This window comes from Heterodontus francisci, chromosome 14, assembly GCF_036365525.1.
Source record: "Heterodontus francisci isolate sHetFra1 chromosome 14, sHetFra1.hap1, whole genome shotgun sequence".
NCBI lineage: Eukaryota > Metazoa > Chordata > Chondrichthyes > Heterodontiformes > Heterodontidae > Heterodontus > Heterodontus francisci.
Genome location: NC_090384.1, coordinates 69,782,201 through 69,797,691, shown reverse-complemented (window position 1 = coordinate 69,797,691; position 15,491 = coordinate 69,782,201). Strand labels below are relative to the sequence as shown.

The 15,491-nt window shown below is 38.6% G+C and overlaps 1 protein-coding gene across 1 annotated transcript in view; it reads left to right on the top strand.

Annotated features, from left to right (window-relative positions):
* Positions 1 to 2,400: 2,400 nt before the first annotated feature.
* The window catches only part of LOC137377106 (MOB kinase activator 2-like), a 78,511-nt gene continuing 65,420 nt past the window's right edge, over positions 2,401 to 15,491 (top strand). Inside the window, 3 exon segments of the mRNA XM_068046419.1 lie at positions 2,401 to 3,010; positions 3,310 to 3,381; positions 3,384 to 3,429. Coding sequence (XP_067902520.1) covers positions 2,989 to 3,010; positions 3,310 to 3,381; positions 3,384 to 3,429 — 140 coding nt within the window. The 5' untranslated portion in view covers positions 2,401 to 2,988.

The window sequence follows — 15,491 nt, the reverse complement described above, 5'->3', positions numbered from 1 at the left end:
GGGGGAGCGTGGTTTAGGTCACAAAGCCATCAATGAAGGTTATTAGCTTGCACGGGATGCCTACCCTTCCAGCAGTTAAACTTATACCCTAGTCAAGTTCCTAGAATGGTATCTGGCCCCCTCAAATGTTAAAATGATATTGGAATGGCATGGAATGCTTGAGAATGCACAGCTATTATCAAATTAATACAGTATAATCATTTTGTATATTGAGAAAAAAACAATTTAACTGTACAGAAATATAAAGGTTGAAAAATTCAACTTGGGTACATCTACAAAATTCAATTTCTTACAGCCCTAAACCCAATTCAGTACTTGCGCCAAGTGAATCAAGAAAGGTTGGAGCTGTCAGCAATCTTGTGCAGAATTTTCTTTCCCTTCCATAAAACCATCTTATTATAAGCAGGCTGGTGTTACCATGAGGTGGGAGGAATTATCCCATTCAAATGTGACACAATTTTTAACCTCTTATGATTTTCCAAACTGGTACCACCCAAAAATGCCTCCAACACATGTTCCACTTAAGTAAAAAAAAAACAGAAAATTATTTGAGCAAAAAAAGATTGAAGTCGAAGACTAGCAGAAACTGTTTTGATTTTTTTTAGAACCAACCTGTTGGTGAGATTCCCTCTTGAAAACGGATTTTTTTTAGATGCAAAATGGCTATCATCACATATGTTGCGACAATTGCAACTGTTCATAACCCCACATTCATTGCTTGAAACTAACAGATTGAAAAAGTGCCGAATGCTAAGTTCCATCCTAAATGCCAAGCCGAGTGCTGATCTCAAATAACTTCTTAATAGACATTCTCCTTTCCTAGCAATCTTTTTTTACACTTTTCGTGTGTTGTAATCAAATCAATCAGTGAACAAAATGTAAAAATTGCAAATGCTGGAAATATGAGACAAAACCAGAAGGTGCTGGTTAGACAGTATCTGTGGAGAGAACCGACAAGTTAATGTTCCAGAGTTCTGATGAAGGGGTCACACCTTAAATATTAACTTGTCTGTTTTCTCCACGGAAGCTGACTGACCAGCTGGATGTTGCCAACATTTTCTGTTTCTGTTTAAGGTAAATACTGTCATCCTGGTGGTAGCTATTTGCCAGAAGCAGAAGAGCAAAATGCATTATGGTGAGTCTTAGAATAAAGAGACCATTACCAAGCTACCGCTTACTTGGTATATGATGTACCTAATATTTTTACACACAAATTTGAAGTAACTTGGAAACACATTTATTCTAGGTCTGCTTTGCTTGTAAAATTGGTTTTGTTGAAATGAATGGAAATGTGAAAAATATTTTCATTTGAAAGATGTGTTCAACAAATATCATTGAATAAAATTGGAATGTATTATTAAGAATACATTATCTTAACAGTAGCCCAGGAAGTATTCCATATTTTTTCTTTCTAGGAATTCGAGCTCAATATTTAAAGCTCTCTTTCCTTGAATTTAGTTAAAATTTACATCTGTGATGCATCAAGGTACCCGATGAACATGAAGTGTCCTTTAAGGAATAGAGGAAAAATTGACGAGCCAGTCAAACTTCTAGATCAATGCCACCTGGCACTGTTTGTGGAAAGATAAAGCCAGAGAATAATTTTTCTCTCCCTCCCCTTTTCTCTGGGAGTTTTTTTTTGTGTGTGGAGATAAAGAAAGAAGCAGAGACCTTAAGAATTTAGAGAAAAAAGTGGTGTTGGAAAACCAAGTCCAGTTATCAAATTAATTTTTAAAGTTCGTTTTAAAGAACATGTTTTCTTCTGTTTACATGAATTTGGTTTTATTACTTTGTTTAAACAAAGATCAGAAATTACATGGCTTCAGTGGATCTCAACAAGAACTGCTATAACAAATTTCAAATGAGTCTAATTAATGGCTACCAGCTGCTTGAAGTATTATTTAATGAATGCTTTAGTAGGACAGTTAAAGCATTTAATAATACAAGGCTGTATGTTTAAGAACTGCTGGCTGTGTAATACTATTACAGTCTTTTTTATTCTACACAGTTTGACTTGGTTAGAAAAAGGCATGAAACTTGAGATGGCTATATACAGCAGTCATTATTTATAGGCCCTGGGGACTTGGGCCTTTGTATTTCATAAGGGGGCCTTAGGTTTTTGCCTGGTTTAAGATAAAACTGCGTATTTTATTAAGTTGCAAGTTTCGTTTCTACATGACTTTTTGCAACCTGAAATGTACATGTGCAGTTATCGGCTTTTTAAAAATGAAAAACTTTTTATTGCTTCCCTTGCCCTGTTGAAATTTACACTCAATGGGATTTTTAAAATTTCAATCAGGAATCAAGTTGGCAGCTCTACTTGTGGAGATATTAATTGGACAGGAAGGAAAACTGAGCAGTCTAATCAGAGACACTGTGCATCTGTGATTTATGCAAGGCAGTCTGCCCAGAGCAAAAAAAAAAGACGTTTCTGTGCTGGGATAGTTGCAACGGCTCTCAGTGTTCTTTTTCCATTAAGAATCATTGGTTTATAGGAACGCTGGTGAAAAATGTTCTGTTAGTCTAGAAGGGAAGGCTGAAGATCCATCTTGCTTCTATTTTTCCCTGGGAGTGCAGTGAAGCGGTTTGCAGTGTTACTTTATGGCCAAGTGATCCAGTGGCAGTGAGGAGGAGTTGATTCCAAGCAGAGATAATCATTCAAGTGAACGGTCTTGGCAGGCTATCAATGCAATTAAACTGGAAGGTTTTATTTGTTTTATTTACGTGGCTTTCGTGTATATTTAAAGGAAATCTTGGCCCGTCACCTCCGAGAGACATTTTCTGGGTTGGATCTGCTATTTGTCTACAGTAATTGTTTCCCACTTGTGTTTAATTAACGTAGTCGAGCCCTGCTCCCTTTCATTCCGTTAATAAGCAGTTGCAGAAGATTGCAAAATAACGTCAACAACGATTTTTTTAAAAATTATTTAAAAATCAGTCTGGATTTCATCATAAGACTCCTGTCAGCGAACATGAGGCTGAAGAGGAATGGATCGTACACATTGCACAGGTATAGTTAATATTTCTGACCTCTGTATTGGTGCCTTTAAAAGTAAACAAGAGGTACAACTGCAGGGGAAAAACGTTGTCGTGATTTGCATTTTGTTCCGATCGTCCTCGAATCCACTGCAAGCCTGAGTAAACACGCACATACATATGTGTTTGAACTCTGCGCTCCATTCCCTTCACAGTTGGGTTACAGATTCCTCGGTTTCAGAAAGTTTACCGTTTTGTGTATATTTGTGAGAAATGTTTCTGTCTTTTCCTTCCCCACTGCATTCACCGGGGGTTGTACGATCCTCTGGGCAGAGCAGTCGAGGAGGAAGTTAGTCCAGATCTTGGGAGCAGCATGTGAAGACCAAGCGGAGGTAAACAGACCAGCTGCAGCTCGATGGACATCCTGCTCTGCTTCGACTGCGTCTTGTTTAGGTACTATATGACGCTATGATTTGTGTGTTTTTCATTTTTCACTTTTATCGGGCCATCCATTGCCTCCGTTTTTGATTTTTTTAAAATCTCTGTGACATTGTGTGCTCAGGCTGTATTAGAGTAATGATAAGTTTCGTTTTCGTAACCGTCCTTCACATACATTACGCTATTCAAAAGCTACTGGCTTCAGATCATCATTGCATGAGGTTGCTTTGTTTCGCTACCGAATTTTGATTGAGATTATTTAAAGTCAAAGCTTTGCTATTGATAGGAGTGTTGAGTACCTACTATGACATTTTTAGTGAAGATACGACTGAGCACGTGCCAAGTTAGTTTACATCACAGCACTGAACTGTAGATACTTTGCATTTTTAATAATCACTTACTGGAGCTTCGATTAATTGTTTCAGAATGATGTAAAATAAGAATTTTCTGCTTTGAAGTTCAACTATCATGAGGGGTATTTACAGAACTCTGTCTTATTTGACCTATCTAGTACATATGCAGGGCTAACTCTACTTGTACAGAAAGAATTCTGTTTAGGCTAAGCTTAAGAACTAGTCAATTTTTTCACTGAATAACCTATAAAATATGTCGGTGCAGTAGAGAAAAAAAAGTATGACTGTCGCAGGGCAATCTAAGTATTATCATTCAGAAGAAAGGATTGATGTTGATATCTGGAATTTTTATTCTTGGCTAACTTTTTTTTCTCCCTTTTGAGAAAGGTGATATACAAGGTAATAAAAGTTGATATAAGTATCCAGAAAAAATACTTGACAGACAGCTGTTCTACCATAATAATAAAAGCAAAATACTGCGGATGCTGGAAATCTGAAACAAAAACAAGAAATGCTGGATTCACTCAGCAGGTCTGGCAGCATCTGTGGAAAGAGAAGCAGAGTTAATGTTTCGGGTCAGTGACCCTTCTTCGGAGGGGTTTTACAACTTATTACAACTTACCATGTTTTACAACTTATTGTACAGCATGTGTTGTAATGCATTTTGCTGTTTACATTTTGAGACTTTTGAGAGTATATTCTGTAATATATTCCATATTTGAAATTGGAAAAGTCAAATTAATTCCTGTCCCGATCTCTTTAACACCTTGTAGATTCCCTTGCATTTCTGTCTTCCCCCATCCTCCTTAAAGTAAATCTGTTGCTGATTTAAAGCTGCAGTATGTATTACTCGGTGTTTTGCTTTGCATATTGGCAGAGAGATCAATGAGTTGCATTGACACTTTTAAGAGCACTTTTGTCATAAGTTTTAGGGTAGCACCATTAGGAGACCAGTCAGCTGCTTGGAACGGCTCTCTATTGCTTTATCCAATTGAGAGCTCTTCGTTCCAGGGCTAAAAATGAGGGTGTCTATCTCAATGCCAATGTAGACTCAACAGCACCTGAGATCCATGAAAATCTAATTCTCCAATGCTACTCAGTTTCCCGAAGGCAGTTTTTTAAATATTTAAGTGGACGTAGATGGGAGGAATATTATACATCTGCCAGCTTTGGCACTCCTTCAGTGTAATAATTCTTCTCGGCACCTGATTAAATAATTGATAGATGTAAGTGATATGTGTGTATTTGGGTGTTGTTGACGGCACTCCTAGCTTCAAGTGCTCTCTGTAATATGAAGGAGCTGGAGTGCTGGTCACTGCTTGCAGCTAAAGACGAGGGCTAGAATGACTCCCTTTTTAGGTTCCTGGCCTCCAGCGGTTCTCAATTGAAGCTGTAGCACGAAGCCAACTAATTAGGGGAGTGCAGCACGCAGAAGTCTCTCTTTGAACACTTGGTTTTCCCCAGGACCCCTATGAAAATGTATTTAGTTTTTTTTTTAAAAGGAACAATTTGATTTTGTACGGTTTATTGTTCATCCTTGGCTGTTTGCTTCTTTCCTCTTTACCTCCATTCTTGATTGAATATTAAGTTTCTTTGCAACATTTGATGAACATATAACTTGAATGATGGACTGTAGTATGAAAACAAACAGTATATGGTGAAAATGCATGGGCATTGGTCAGCATAACTGTAAGCTGTATTTAATTTTCAAATTGTGTTGCAAAATGTTGTATGTCATTACACTACATGAGGCATGACATTGCATTTATATTGCACCTTTTGAGACCTCAGGATGTCCCAAAGTGCTTCATAGCCACTGCAGTACATTAGAAGTTTAATCATTGTTGTGATGAAGGGAAACATATCATTTCAGTTGATAGTATTTCAGCAGAGTATGAATGTCCTGAACTTGCAAAATCTTGTTCTGATACAAGAACTGTTCAAGTTCCAAAAGCAGTAAATATCTGAACCCTAAAGGCCTAAAAAGTAAATTTGAAAAACAGTACTGTAGTCCTACATTCTTGAGTTCTCTGAAAGGATCATGGAATGGTTACAGCACAGAAGGATGCCATTTGGCCCATTATGTCCATGCCAGCTCTCTACAAGAGCACTCAGCGGTTCCCACTCCCTGCCTTTTCTCCATAGACCTGCAAATCTTTTCTATTCAGATCATTATCAAATTCCCTTTGAAAGCAAAGATTGAATCTGCATACACCACCCTTTCAGGCATTGCATTCCATATCCTAACCACTTGCTACTTAAAAGCTTTACCTCCTGTTGTCATTCTTCCTTTTGCCATTCACCTTAAATCAGTGTCCCCTTATTCTTGCTCCTTCCACCAATGGGAACCGTTTCTCCCTGTCTACTGTGTCCAGACTCCTCAAGAGACAGTTCAGTGTTGAAATTCTTCACCCAAGGAATACAGACCAGGAAGCTTCTGTGCTGGGCTAGTTTGTAGTTCTCGGCCAGAGTAGTGGGGAAAGAGGTGGAGGGAAGATTTATAATTCCTTTTAGTTTCATGGGACCAGAGAGAGAAGGAAATACTAGTAAGGAATCCCACTTGTGATCTCTATCAAGTGGTTTTTGTTGGAAATTGTGTGTGTGTGGTAGAGAACAGGTATGTCATCACCAACATTTTACCAGCTTGTTGGTATTGCTGTGCAGTCTTGCAAGGTAAGAATGGCTGGCAAATAATTGGAAGGCTGGGCCGCTGGGGGATAGATTTCTACCTTCACGAGAAGAAGGGAAGAAGATTGGAGAAGCAAATGTATTCACATTTGAAAATCCAGAAGTTTGCATTAGGTTAGTTAATCTAGTAGCTGGAGCATCCTGCCGTTTATGTCTGTCTTCATGTTTGATCTGAATTTTCAGTTTCGATTCGGGGTACCATGCAGCTAGCACCTTAGGACTGGAGTATTTCACCTAACTAAAATGTTACCAGTTTGAGTTGTATGAATGTAACCTTCCGTTGTGGTTCACACAGGCTCCTTTTGGTTTACCACAAAGCAGTGCTGACTATGGAGGAGTTTACAGTTCCTTCCACCTCGTTGCTCTTTTTTCACCATGAGAATTGCCTCATACTAATGTAGGATTCATCTTGGCCCCATCCTTTTTTTTTATTTACATGCAGCTCACTGTGACGCCATCCACAGTCACAGGGTCAAATTCCATATGAATGATAAAGGCATCCAGTTCTAACTGTAGCACTTCTCTTGACCTCGTATCTATCTCCATACTATCAGACAGCCTGTCAGATAATTCATGGATGGCATTCTTATTTCCTTCCTCGTCGTGAAAATCCTTTTCAAAGTATCTTCATGGCCAAGCTTTTGGTCAGCACCCCTAATCCTCCTACTCAGTGCCTGTTCCTTTTCCCCTTTGAAGTGCATTTGGATGTTTTTGTATGTTAAAGATGCTGTATGAATCCAAGTTGTTGCTGCTGTAACACAACTTGGACTTAAAAATTCAATGTTTTATGAAACTTAAAACGTCAACTCTTGTTTCTAAGTGTCTTAAGTATCATTTTAAAAAAACCTAATTGACTAGACAAAATAAATTTTTACCGGATTTGAACTGGATGTATTGTTTTATTGTCTTTGTATTGAAACTCCAGTTAAAGTGCAATATGAAGCTAATCAAAAATAAAAATAAAATTTGGTGCAATCATTCGTGTAAAAGCAGAAAGCTACAGCACTTTTGTCACTAATGGTGTGAGTAAAATTCACAAAAATACTAGGAGAGGGCAGTGACCGGGTTTCTGAGAAGATTATTTTCTAAGGGGCATTTCTGCTTTATTGTATGGCATAAATAGAACTTATTCCCACACTTCCAAATATGATACTTTTTTTTTAAAGAGAGTATGGACCTCCCTCTAACTATGAAATTGTGCGCGAAAGCTTGAATGTTGTTCAGTTCCTAGATTAGCCAACAGGAAAATGTATCTTCATTACAGACATATAGATGAGGCGTGAATGGTAAAAGTAATTTATAGCTATGGATTGCCATATGTGACATTTTTTTATGAGTGCTTTATATTTAGAAGTTGCTGATGTATTTCCTTGCAGCCATGGAGGAAGGGAGGTGCTTATAGAAAACTGCCTTTCCCTGGAGCTTTGTGGTTGTATGGAATGTATGGCTGTCTACATCTGTTTTACAAGATCCAGCATGGGCTGTGTATGCTCAGCTATGCAGTCTAAAGATGTTGTTGTGTTTTGTCTGCTTCCCAAAAGAGGCCATGTTTAATCAGAAATTAATGTATGAAGGCGTGTGTGTTTTTAAAAAAACAAACTGTTTTAGTTTTGAAGGCAAATGCTCCTGTCTATTTCTTCATCCCTTCTACCTGTTGTGCTCACCAGAATCTTTTAAATGCATGATATTTTTTACTGTCTGTGCTGAGAGGTTTGGACTAAGGCATATTGCCCCATATTATTGCATAATTTCTGAATAGTGAATTCAGTAGACACAATGTTATCTTTATGCACCAGAATGTTCCTGTAACTAGGCTGAGAGGAGGAAAGAGACTTTATGGCACAGCGAGTTAGAATACAGTCCTTTTCATCTTTGACATCTGTGATGGAAGTCTCGTGTGTCTGGAATGAAAGTCTTCTGACTCTGCCAACTACAAAGGTCCTTTTTATCTCTACTAGCTGTAAGGGTCCTAAGTGAAATTATGTAGGCATCCTTGGTATCAGAGTTTGCTACACAAAACTGGCTTAAAACTTTTAGTAAAAACAAATACTTTCACTATTCTTTATTGCAGTGTCAGGAAAGCAATCTTAATTGGCCATTCCTTTTTAGCATTGGGTGCCATTCTTCATGGGTTACCTAGGGTTACACAGGTTACCTATATTACACTTGTAATATAGTCATTTATGGCACAGAAGGCGGCCATTCGGCCCATCAAGTCTACGCTGGCTCTTCATGGAGCAATCTAGTCAGTCCCATTTACCCGCTTGATCCTTGTAGCCCTGCAAGTCTGTTTCCCTCAAGTGGCCATCTAACGTACTCTTGAAGTAATTGTCTCTGCTTCCACCACCCTTCAGGCATGAGAGCTGATTCTTGCGTATACGCTGAGCTTTGGATGCTAGTTGGAAGATTACTTCATTTTAAAAAAAATAATCCATTTCAAGTAATAATGGTGACTTATTTTGTGTGTATAAGGAGTAATTTTTCATCACTACCTGCTTTTTAAAAATTCGTTATAAGCATTGCTGGCAAGGCCAGCATTTCTTTCCCATCCCTAATTGCCTTTGGGTAGGTTCTGGTGAGCCACCACCTTGAACTGCTGCGGTCAGTGTGGTGTAAGTACACCCACAAATCTGTTAGTTAGGGAATTCCAGGACTTTGATTCAGCAATGAAGGTGTGTCCAGGGCCTAAGTTAATGGTTTGTCATGGTTTGTAGTAGGCCAACTCAAACTTTTGAGCATCTGCATGAGTGTCATGATTCAAAAGCACAGATTTGGCTTGTACAACAGGAGGAGCTTAATGATGCAGATTTGTAGACTATTTTTGTAAGTCTCCAGTGTAATTCGCTCGGAGTCTTGGTTGTAAATATGAGTAAGTTTAGCCATTGACAGGGCAACTGTCTGCTGGTTGGCTTTTTAATGTAGAGGTTTAAGATAAGAGGCTATGATGGTTTCTGTTAGAAAAAGAAATGCCATATGTTTTGTAGTATAGGTGTTTCCCTCTTGAGGTTGAGATTAGGCAATTTGTTGCGACAGAGTAGGTGGAATTTTACTCGGGTGCCCAAAAATGTAATTTCTTGGAACAAACATGTTTTAGCTTGAGGACATGTTCAGTCAAAACATGAAACTTGCTTTCCTCCTTTTTTACGGTATTGTAAATTCATTTGGTTCTGTTCCACATTTTGTTTCTTGTTTCAGTCTCTTTTTAAAGGAATCCATTTAAACTTGTTTTAGGTTTCCTCAAAGTTCTGAAGAAATTGTTGTATTTTGTGTACAATGAATAGAATGTTTCAAAATGCTAGGAATTGATGGAAAATAAATGCTTCCTCAGTGTGGCTCAAAGCTCCGCTTTTATGCTTTGATGAGTTATTTGCAGTTTCTGTTCAGCTGCTTATAATTTCAATACAAGGAAATAAGCCCAATACCAGAACCAGGTGAAGTAATGATACCCATATTGGGATAAGCTAAGCATAACTTTGCTACAAATTGTTCTATTGCTGCAAATGATTATTTTTGACATACCATGGTCAGCTCATCAGACTTTGAGTATTTACTAGTGGAAACACAGTGTTGATGAAAGCAAATTCTTTATCTGATGTTGCAACATAACCAAACTCTAATGTAAATGGTGCACATAGTAACTTTGAATTCTTGTATAGAATGGTAATTTAACCCCACCTGTACTACTGTGTACAGTTCTGAATGCCTAATTATAGGAAGGTTATTGTTGTGTTCATAAAGGTGCAGGTTTTGAGGTCCTCTTATTGAAGTTTATATTAAGAGGACTGATGGAATTGATTTAGGCGAATGTTTCACTTGCAAAGGGTTCCAACATTGAGGAAGACCAAATAATTTAGGAGTATAAAATGCAAGCTAGTTTTACAAAAAGGTAATGTAAACTTATGCCATAATTTGCCAGAGAAGGCTGTTGAAGCAGCTCTCACTTCTCTCCATGCAGTGTTTCAACACTGGAAATCATATACGTGTGCAATCTGAAAATGCTGTACTCCAATAAAATCCAGCTTTCACAGCATATTTTCACTTAAAATTGTATGGGGTTTTAAATCACCAAATTTGTTCCATTTGCATTTTTTCATGCACTCTACCTTAGTGGATGAACCCTTAAAGAGTAGAATAAAATTAGAACCTTCTGCCTAAGAATCTCGAAATGCAGAGGTAGGATAGTATCTGCATTATCTGCATTCATCTGCTGATGAATGATGCTCTTGTATTGACTGGTGCCACTTCAAGCCAGAACAGTTTTATGAATGAAACATTACCTGAAGCTATTACCAAGTTTGTCAGATCTAAAAATGAAGATGACCAGAAACAATTCAAAAATAACTTCACAGGCTAAAGCTATGTATGAAGAAATTGAAACCTTGTGATTATTTTAAAGCTGTGGCAGTCTTCCACTTAACTTTTGGTATTTAAAATAAAACTTCCAAAATTGTGGCAGTCACATTAACTGAATTTTAAATTCATGCTGAAAAAAAGTTAGTCTATTTGAAATGTTTCACCCTGTTTCTGCTTTTCAAGTTTTCTTTGAACCATTAAAGCAGTGAAATGTTCTCCTCTCCCATAGTTGCAGCGGAGATTAAAGTTCTTTCAAGAGCAGTTTCTGAGAGATCAGGATTACGTTAGTAGTTTTCCCTTTTACCTATTTGTTACCCATTGCTGTTGGGTATTGTATTAGTGTTGGACTTCTCATGTCGAGAACAGTCTATTGGAATGCTGTGTAAAGGGTCAAAGGAATAAAGAAAATGGGCAACAAGTAGAAGAGAAAAGGGAAAACAAATTAAGGAATGGGTGAAAGAGGAAATATTTGAAAGCAGAACAAGGTAAAGGAACTTTTGGAGAGTTCAAGGACAGGAAAATCCCCGCTGAAATACAGTACCCAGTTGATGGAGTGGGGAACGAGGAGTAACCTGTGGACATACGTGCAGGGACTTGATAGGAGAGAACCTCAAAGGTCAGGGTGATGGACATAAAAGCTGTTGCTCTGGATAAATAGTCCATGATTTTCTATGTTACATAAATGAGAATGGTTACAGAAGAGTAAATTACAAGGCTATATCCCATTCTACCAGCTTAAGCAATGAAAGTAAAGCTTGCATTAGCTCCTATTGAAGATTTCTGTCCTGGTTTGACTTTTTTAAAAAAAGTTTGATGGTTCTGTGTTCTTGATGTGTTGGTATAAAATGTTAAAACATATTTCATGCTGTCAACAAAAGGATCTTATGGACATAAGATTTCATTTATCAACTAAAGTTTTGGATAAACCTGCAGCAATATTAGTTCAGCACTTGTCATTTAGAATGGTAGATGTATGGACAGTAAGTGCATGTTTTCATGAATGTTGCTGCACGACAGTGATAAATGTTGGGAGAATTCTGCCCATTGGTAGGAAAGCGATGTAAACCTTGGAGTTCAGATGATTCTTCTGAGCTCCTGGAGAGAAGCTAAGTGACTGGTGATGATACCAAATCACTGGGTTAGATTGTTTCCTTGTAAACATTTCCCACATTCATTCCATACTGTACAGGAACTTGCCAAGGTTGAGTGTTTGCTGTAATGTATATGGCTAATAAGGATAGCTCCATGGCACAGTCCATGGCGACCTCTATTTTGGGCCTTCCAGAATGTGTGAACAGAATTTTTGATTGAAATCTTAATGATTGGACAATGTATTTTTGTTAAATATATGTTTATGTACCATTTTAACACTGTGGTCTCGGTCTCCATATGTGTTTGATTTAAAATTATTCTGAAACCTATATTTTCTAGATTGAATTGACATCCCATGTCAGATTTCAATTTAAAACCTGTCCAATGCACCTGGGTGCGGATAAATGATGGTGTCTCTTTGCTACACTTCAGCACTTTTAATCCAAACGTGTGTTTTCCTCTAATTTTTGTTTTGCAATCAAAATCCATTTAAATGTAGACCTTAATGCGTTTATTTTATGTAGTCCTCTTTGTCCTTGGACTTGGTATTCTTTTGTCATATTTAGTGCAGGAACTAACATACTGTGATAAGTGATTGTGTACTTGTGTAGGAAATTCAGAGCTCAGAAGGCAGATTGTATTGGCATTGACTTTGGTTTCTGTAACAGTAAATATTTCCCTGGTCAAAATTCACGATTGTAGTTCAAATGTTTATTTTTGTTTCATCTAGTGAATTATTTTCTGCCCAGAAACATTCCACATTTGTTGCTTGTTGCTGAAGTCTTTTACTGATTTTAAACAAGTTAACAGTTGCAACAATTCTACAAAAACAACAACTTTATAAAGTGCCTTTAATGTAATAAAATGCCCCTAGGTGCTTCACAGGAGCATTGGAAGGGTATCCAGAGCTTGGGGCCTACGCAATTGAAGGCACAGCCACCAATGGTGGAGCGATTAAAATTGGGGATGCACAACAGGTTAGAATTAAAGCAATGCAGATATCTTAGAGGGTTGTGGGGCTGGGGGAGATTACAGATGGGTGAGGTCATGGAAGGATTTGAAAACAAAGAGAATTTAAAAATTAAGATGTTGCTTGACCGAGAGCCAGTGTAGGTCAGCAAGCACAGGGATGATAGGGAAACGGGGCTTAGTGCGAGATAAGACATGGGCAGCAAAGTTTTGGATGACTTCAAGTTTACAGAGGATAGAATGTGGGAGACCAGCCAGGAGTGTGTTGGAATAGTCAAGTCCAGAGGTAACGAAGACATGAATAGGGGTTTCAACAGTAGATGAGCTGAGCTGGGCAAAGGTATGGAGGTGGAAATAAGCATTCTTCGTGATGGCACGACTATGAGGTCTGAAGCTCATCTCTGGGTCAAGTGTGACACCAAGGTTGCGAACAGACTGGCTTAATCTGTTGCCAGAGAGAGGGCTGAAGTCAGTAGCTAGGGAATGAAGTTTGGAGAGGGAACGGAAAATGATAGCTTCAGTCTTCCCAATATTTAATTGGGGGAAATTTCTGCTCATCCAGTACAGGATGTCGGATAATATAGCAACAGTGGAGGAGTCAAGAGAGGTGGTGGTGAGATACAGCTGGGTGTTGTCAGCATACATGTAAAAACTAACCCTGTGCTTTCGGATGATGTTCAAAGGATCATAGGAAATAGGAGCATGTGTAGGCCATTTGGCCCATCGAGCCTGTTCCACCATTCAAACATCATGGCTGATCATCTACCTCTATGCCATTTTTCCCCACTATCCCCATATCCCTTGATGTCATGAGTATCCAGCAATCTATTGATTTCTGTCTTGAACGTGCTCAATGATTGAGCTTCCACAGCCCACTGGGGTAGAGAATTCCACAGATTCACCACCTGCTGAGTAAAGAAATTCCTCCTCGTGTCAGTCTTAAATGGCCTGCCCCTTATTCTGAGACTATGTCGCCTGGTTCAGGACTCACCAGCCAGGGGAAACCTCCGATCTACATCCACCTTGTCACACCCTGTAAGAACTTTTGTAAGTCTCAATGAGATCACTTCTTATTCTTTGAAACTCTAGAGAATACAGGCCCAGTTTCTTCAATCTCTCCTGATAAGACAATCCTGCCATCCCAGGGATTAGTCTGGTGAACCTCCATTGCACTCCCTCTATGGCAAGTATATCCTTCCTCAGATAAGGAGACCAAAACTGTACACAATACTCGAGGTGCAGTCTCACCAAGCCTCTTTGCAATTACAGCAATACATTTTTACTCCTGTATTCAAATCCCCTTGCAATGAAAGCCAACATACCATTTGCCTTCCTAATTGCTTGTTGCACCTGCACACTAGCTTTTAGTGACTCATGAACAAGGGCACCCAGGTCCCTTTGGACATCAACACTTTCTAACCTCTCTCCATTTAAGAAATACTCTGCCTTTCTGTTTTTTTCTATCAAAGTGACTCACATTACGCTTATTCACATTATATACCATCTGCCATGTTCTTGTCTATTCACTTAGCCTGTCCAAGTCCCCTTGAAGGCTGCTTGCAACCTCACAACTTGCATTCCCTCCTAATTTTGTGTCATCAGCAAATTTGGGAATATTATAATTGGCCCCTGTATCCGAATCATTTATATAGATCGGGAACAGCTGTGGTCCCACCAGTGGCCCTTGCGGTACCCCACGGGTAACAGCCTGGCATTCTGAGAATGACCCATTTATTCCTACTCTCTGCTTTCTGTCTGTTAACCAATTCTCAATCCATAGCAGTATGTTACCCCCAATCCCATCTGCTCCAATTTTGTTCCTTAAGCTCCTGTGTGGAACCTTATCAAAAGTCTTCAGAAAATCCAAATACACCACAGCCACTGGTTCTCATTATGCTACAATAACATCCTCAAAATTTCAACAGGTTTGTCCAGCATGATTTCCCTTTTACAAATCCATGATGACTCTGCCCAATCATATTATTTTCCAAGTGTCCAGATATCTCATCCTTTTTTATAGATTCTAACATTTTCCCTCCTACTGATGTGAAACAAACAAGTCTGTAGTTCTCCAATTTCTTTCTCGCTCCCTTCTTAAATAGTGGGGTTACATTTGCTACTTTTCAATCTACAGGAACCCTTCCAGAATATATAGAATTTTGAAAGATAACCACCAATGCATCGACTATTTCTATAGCCACCTCCTTCAATACTCTAGGATGTGTCTCACCTGGTCCAAAGGATTTATCATCTTTCAATCCAATTAATTTTTTGAGTACTACTCCTTTATTGATATTAATTACTTTCAGTTTCTCATTTTTACAAGTACCTTGGTTCCCAGGGAGACTTTCGGTGTCTTGCTGTGTGAAGACAGACAAAAAAGTATTTGTTTAGTCTCTTCCCCCATTTTCCCATTCTCCACACAAACTCTCCTGTCTCCACCTGCTATGGACCCAGGTTTGTCCTTCCTTTTCACATACCTAGAGAAGCTTTTACAGTCTGCCTTTATGTTTCGAGCTAGCTTGCATTCATAATCTTTCTCCCCTTTCTGTATCAGTTTCATGGTCCCCCTTTGGACTCTAAATTGCTCCCAATCGTCGGGCTCGCCAGTTTTTCTGGCGA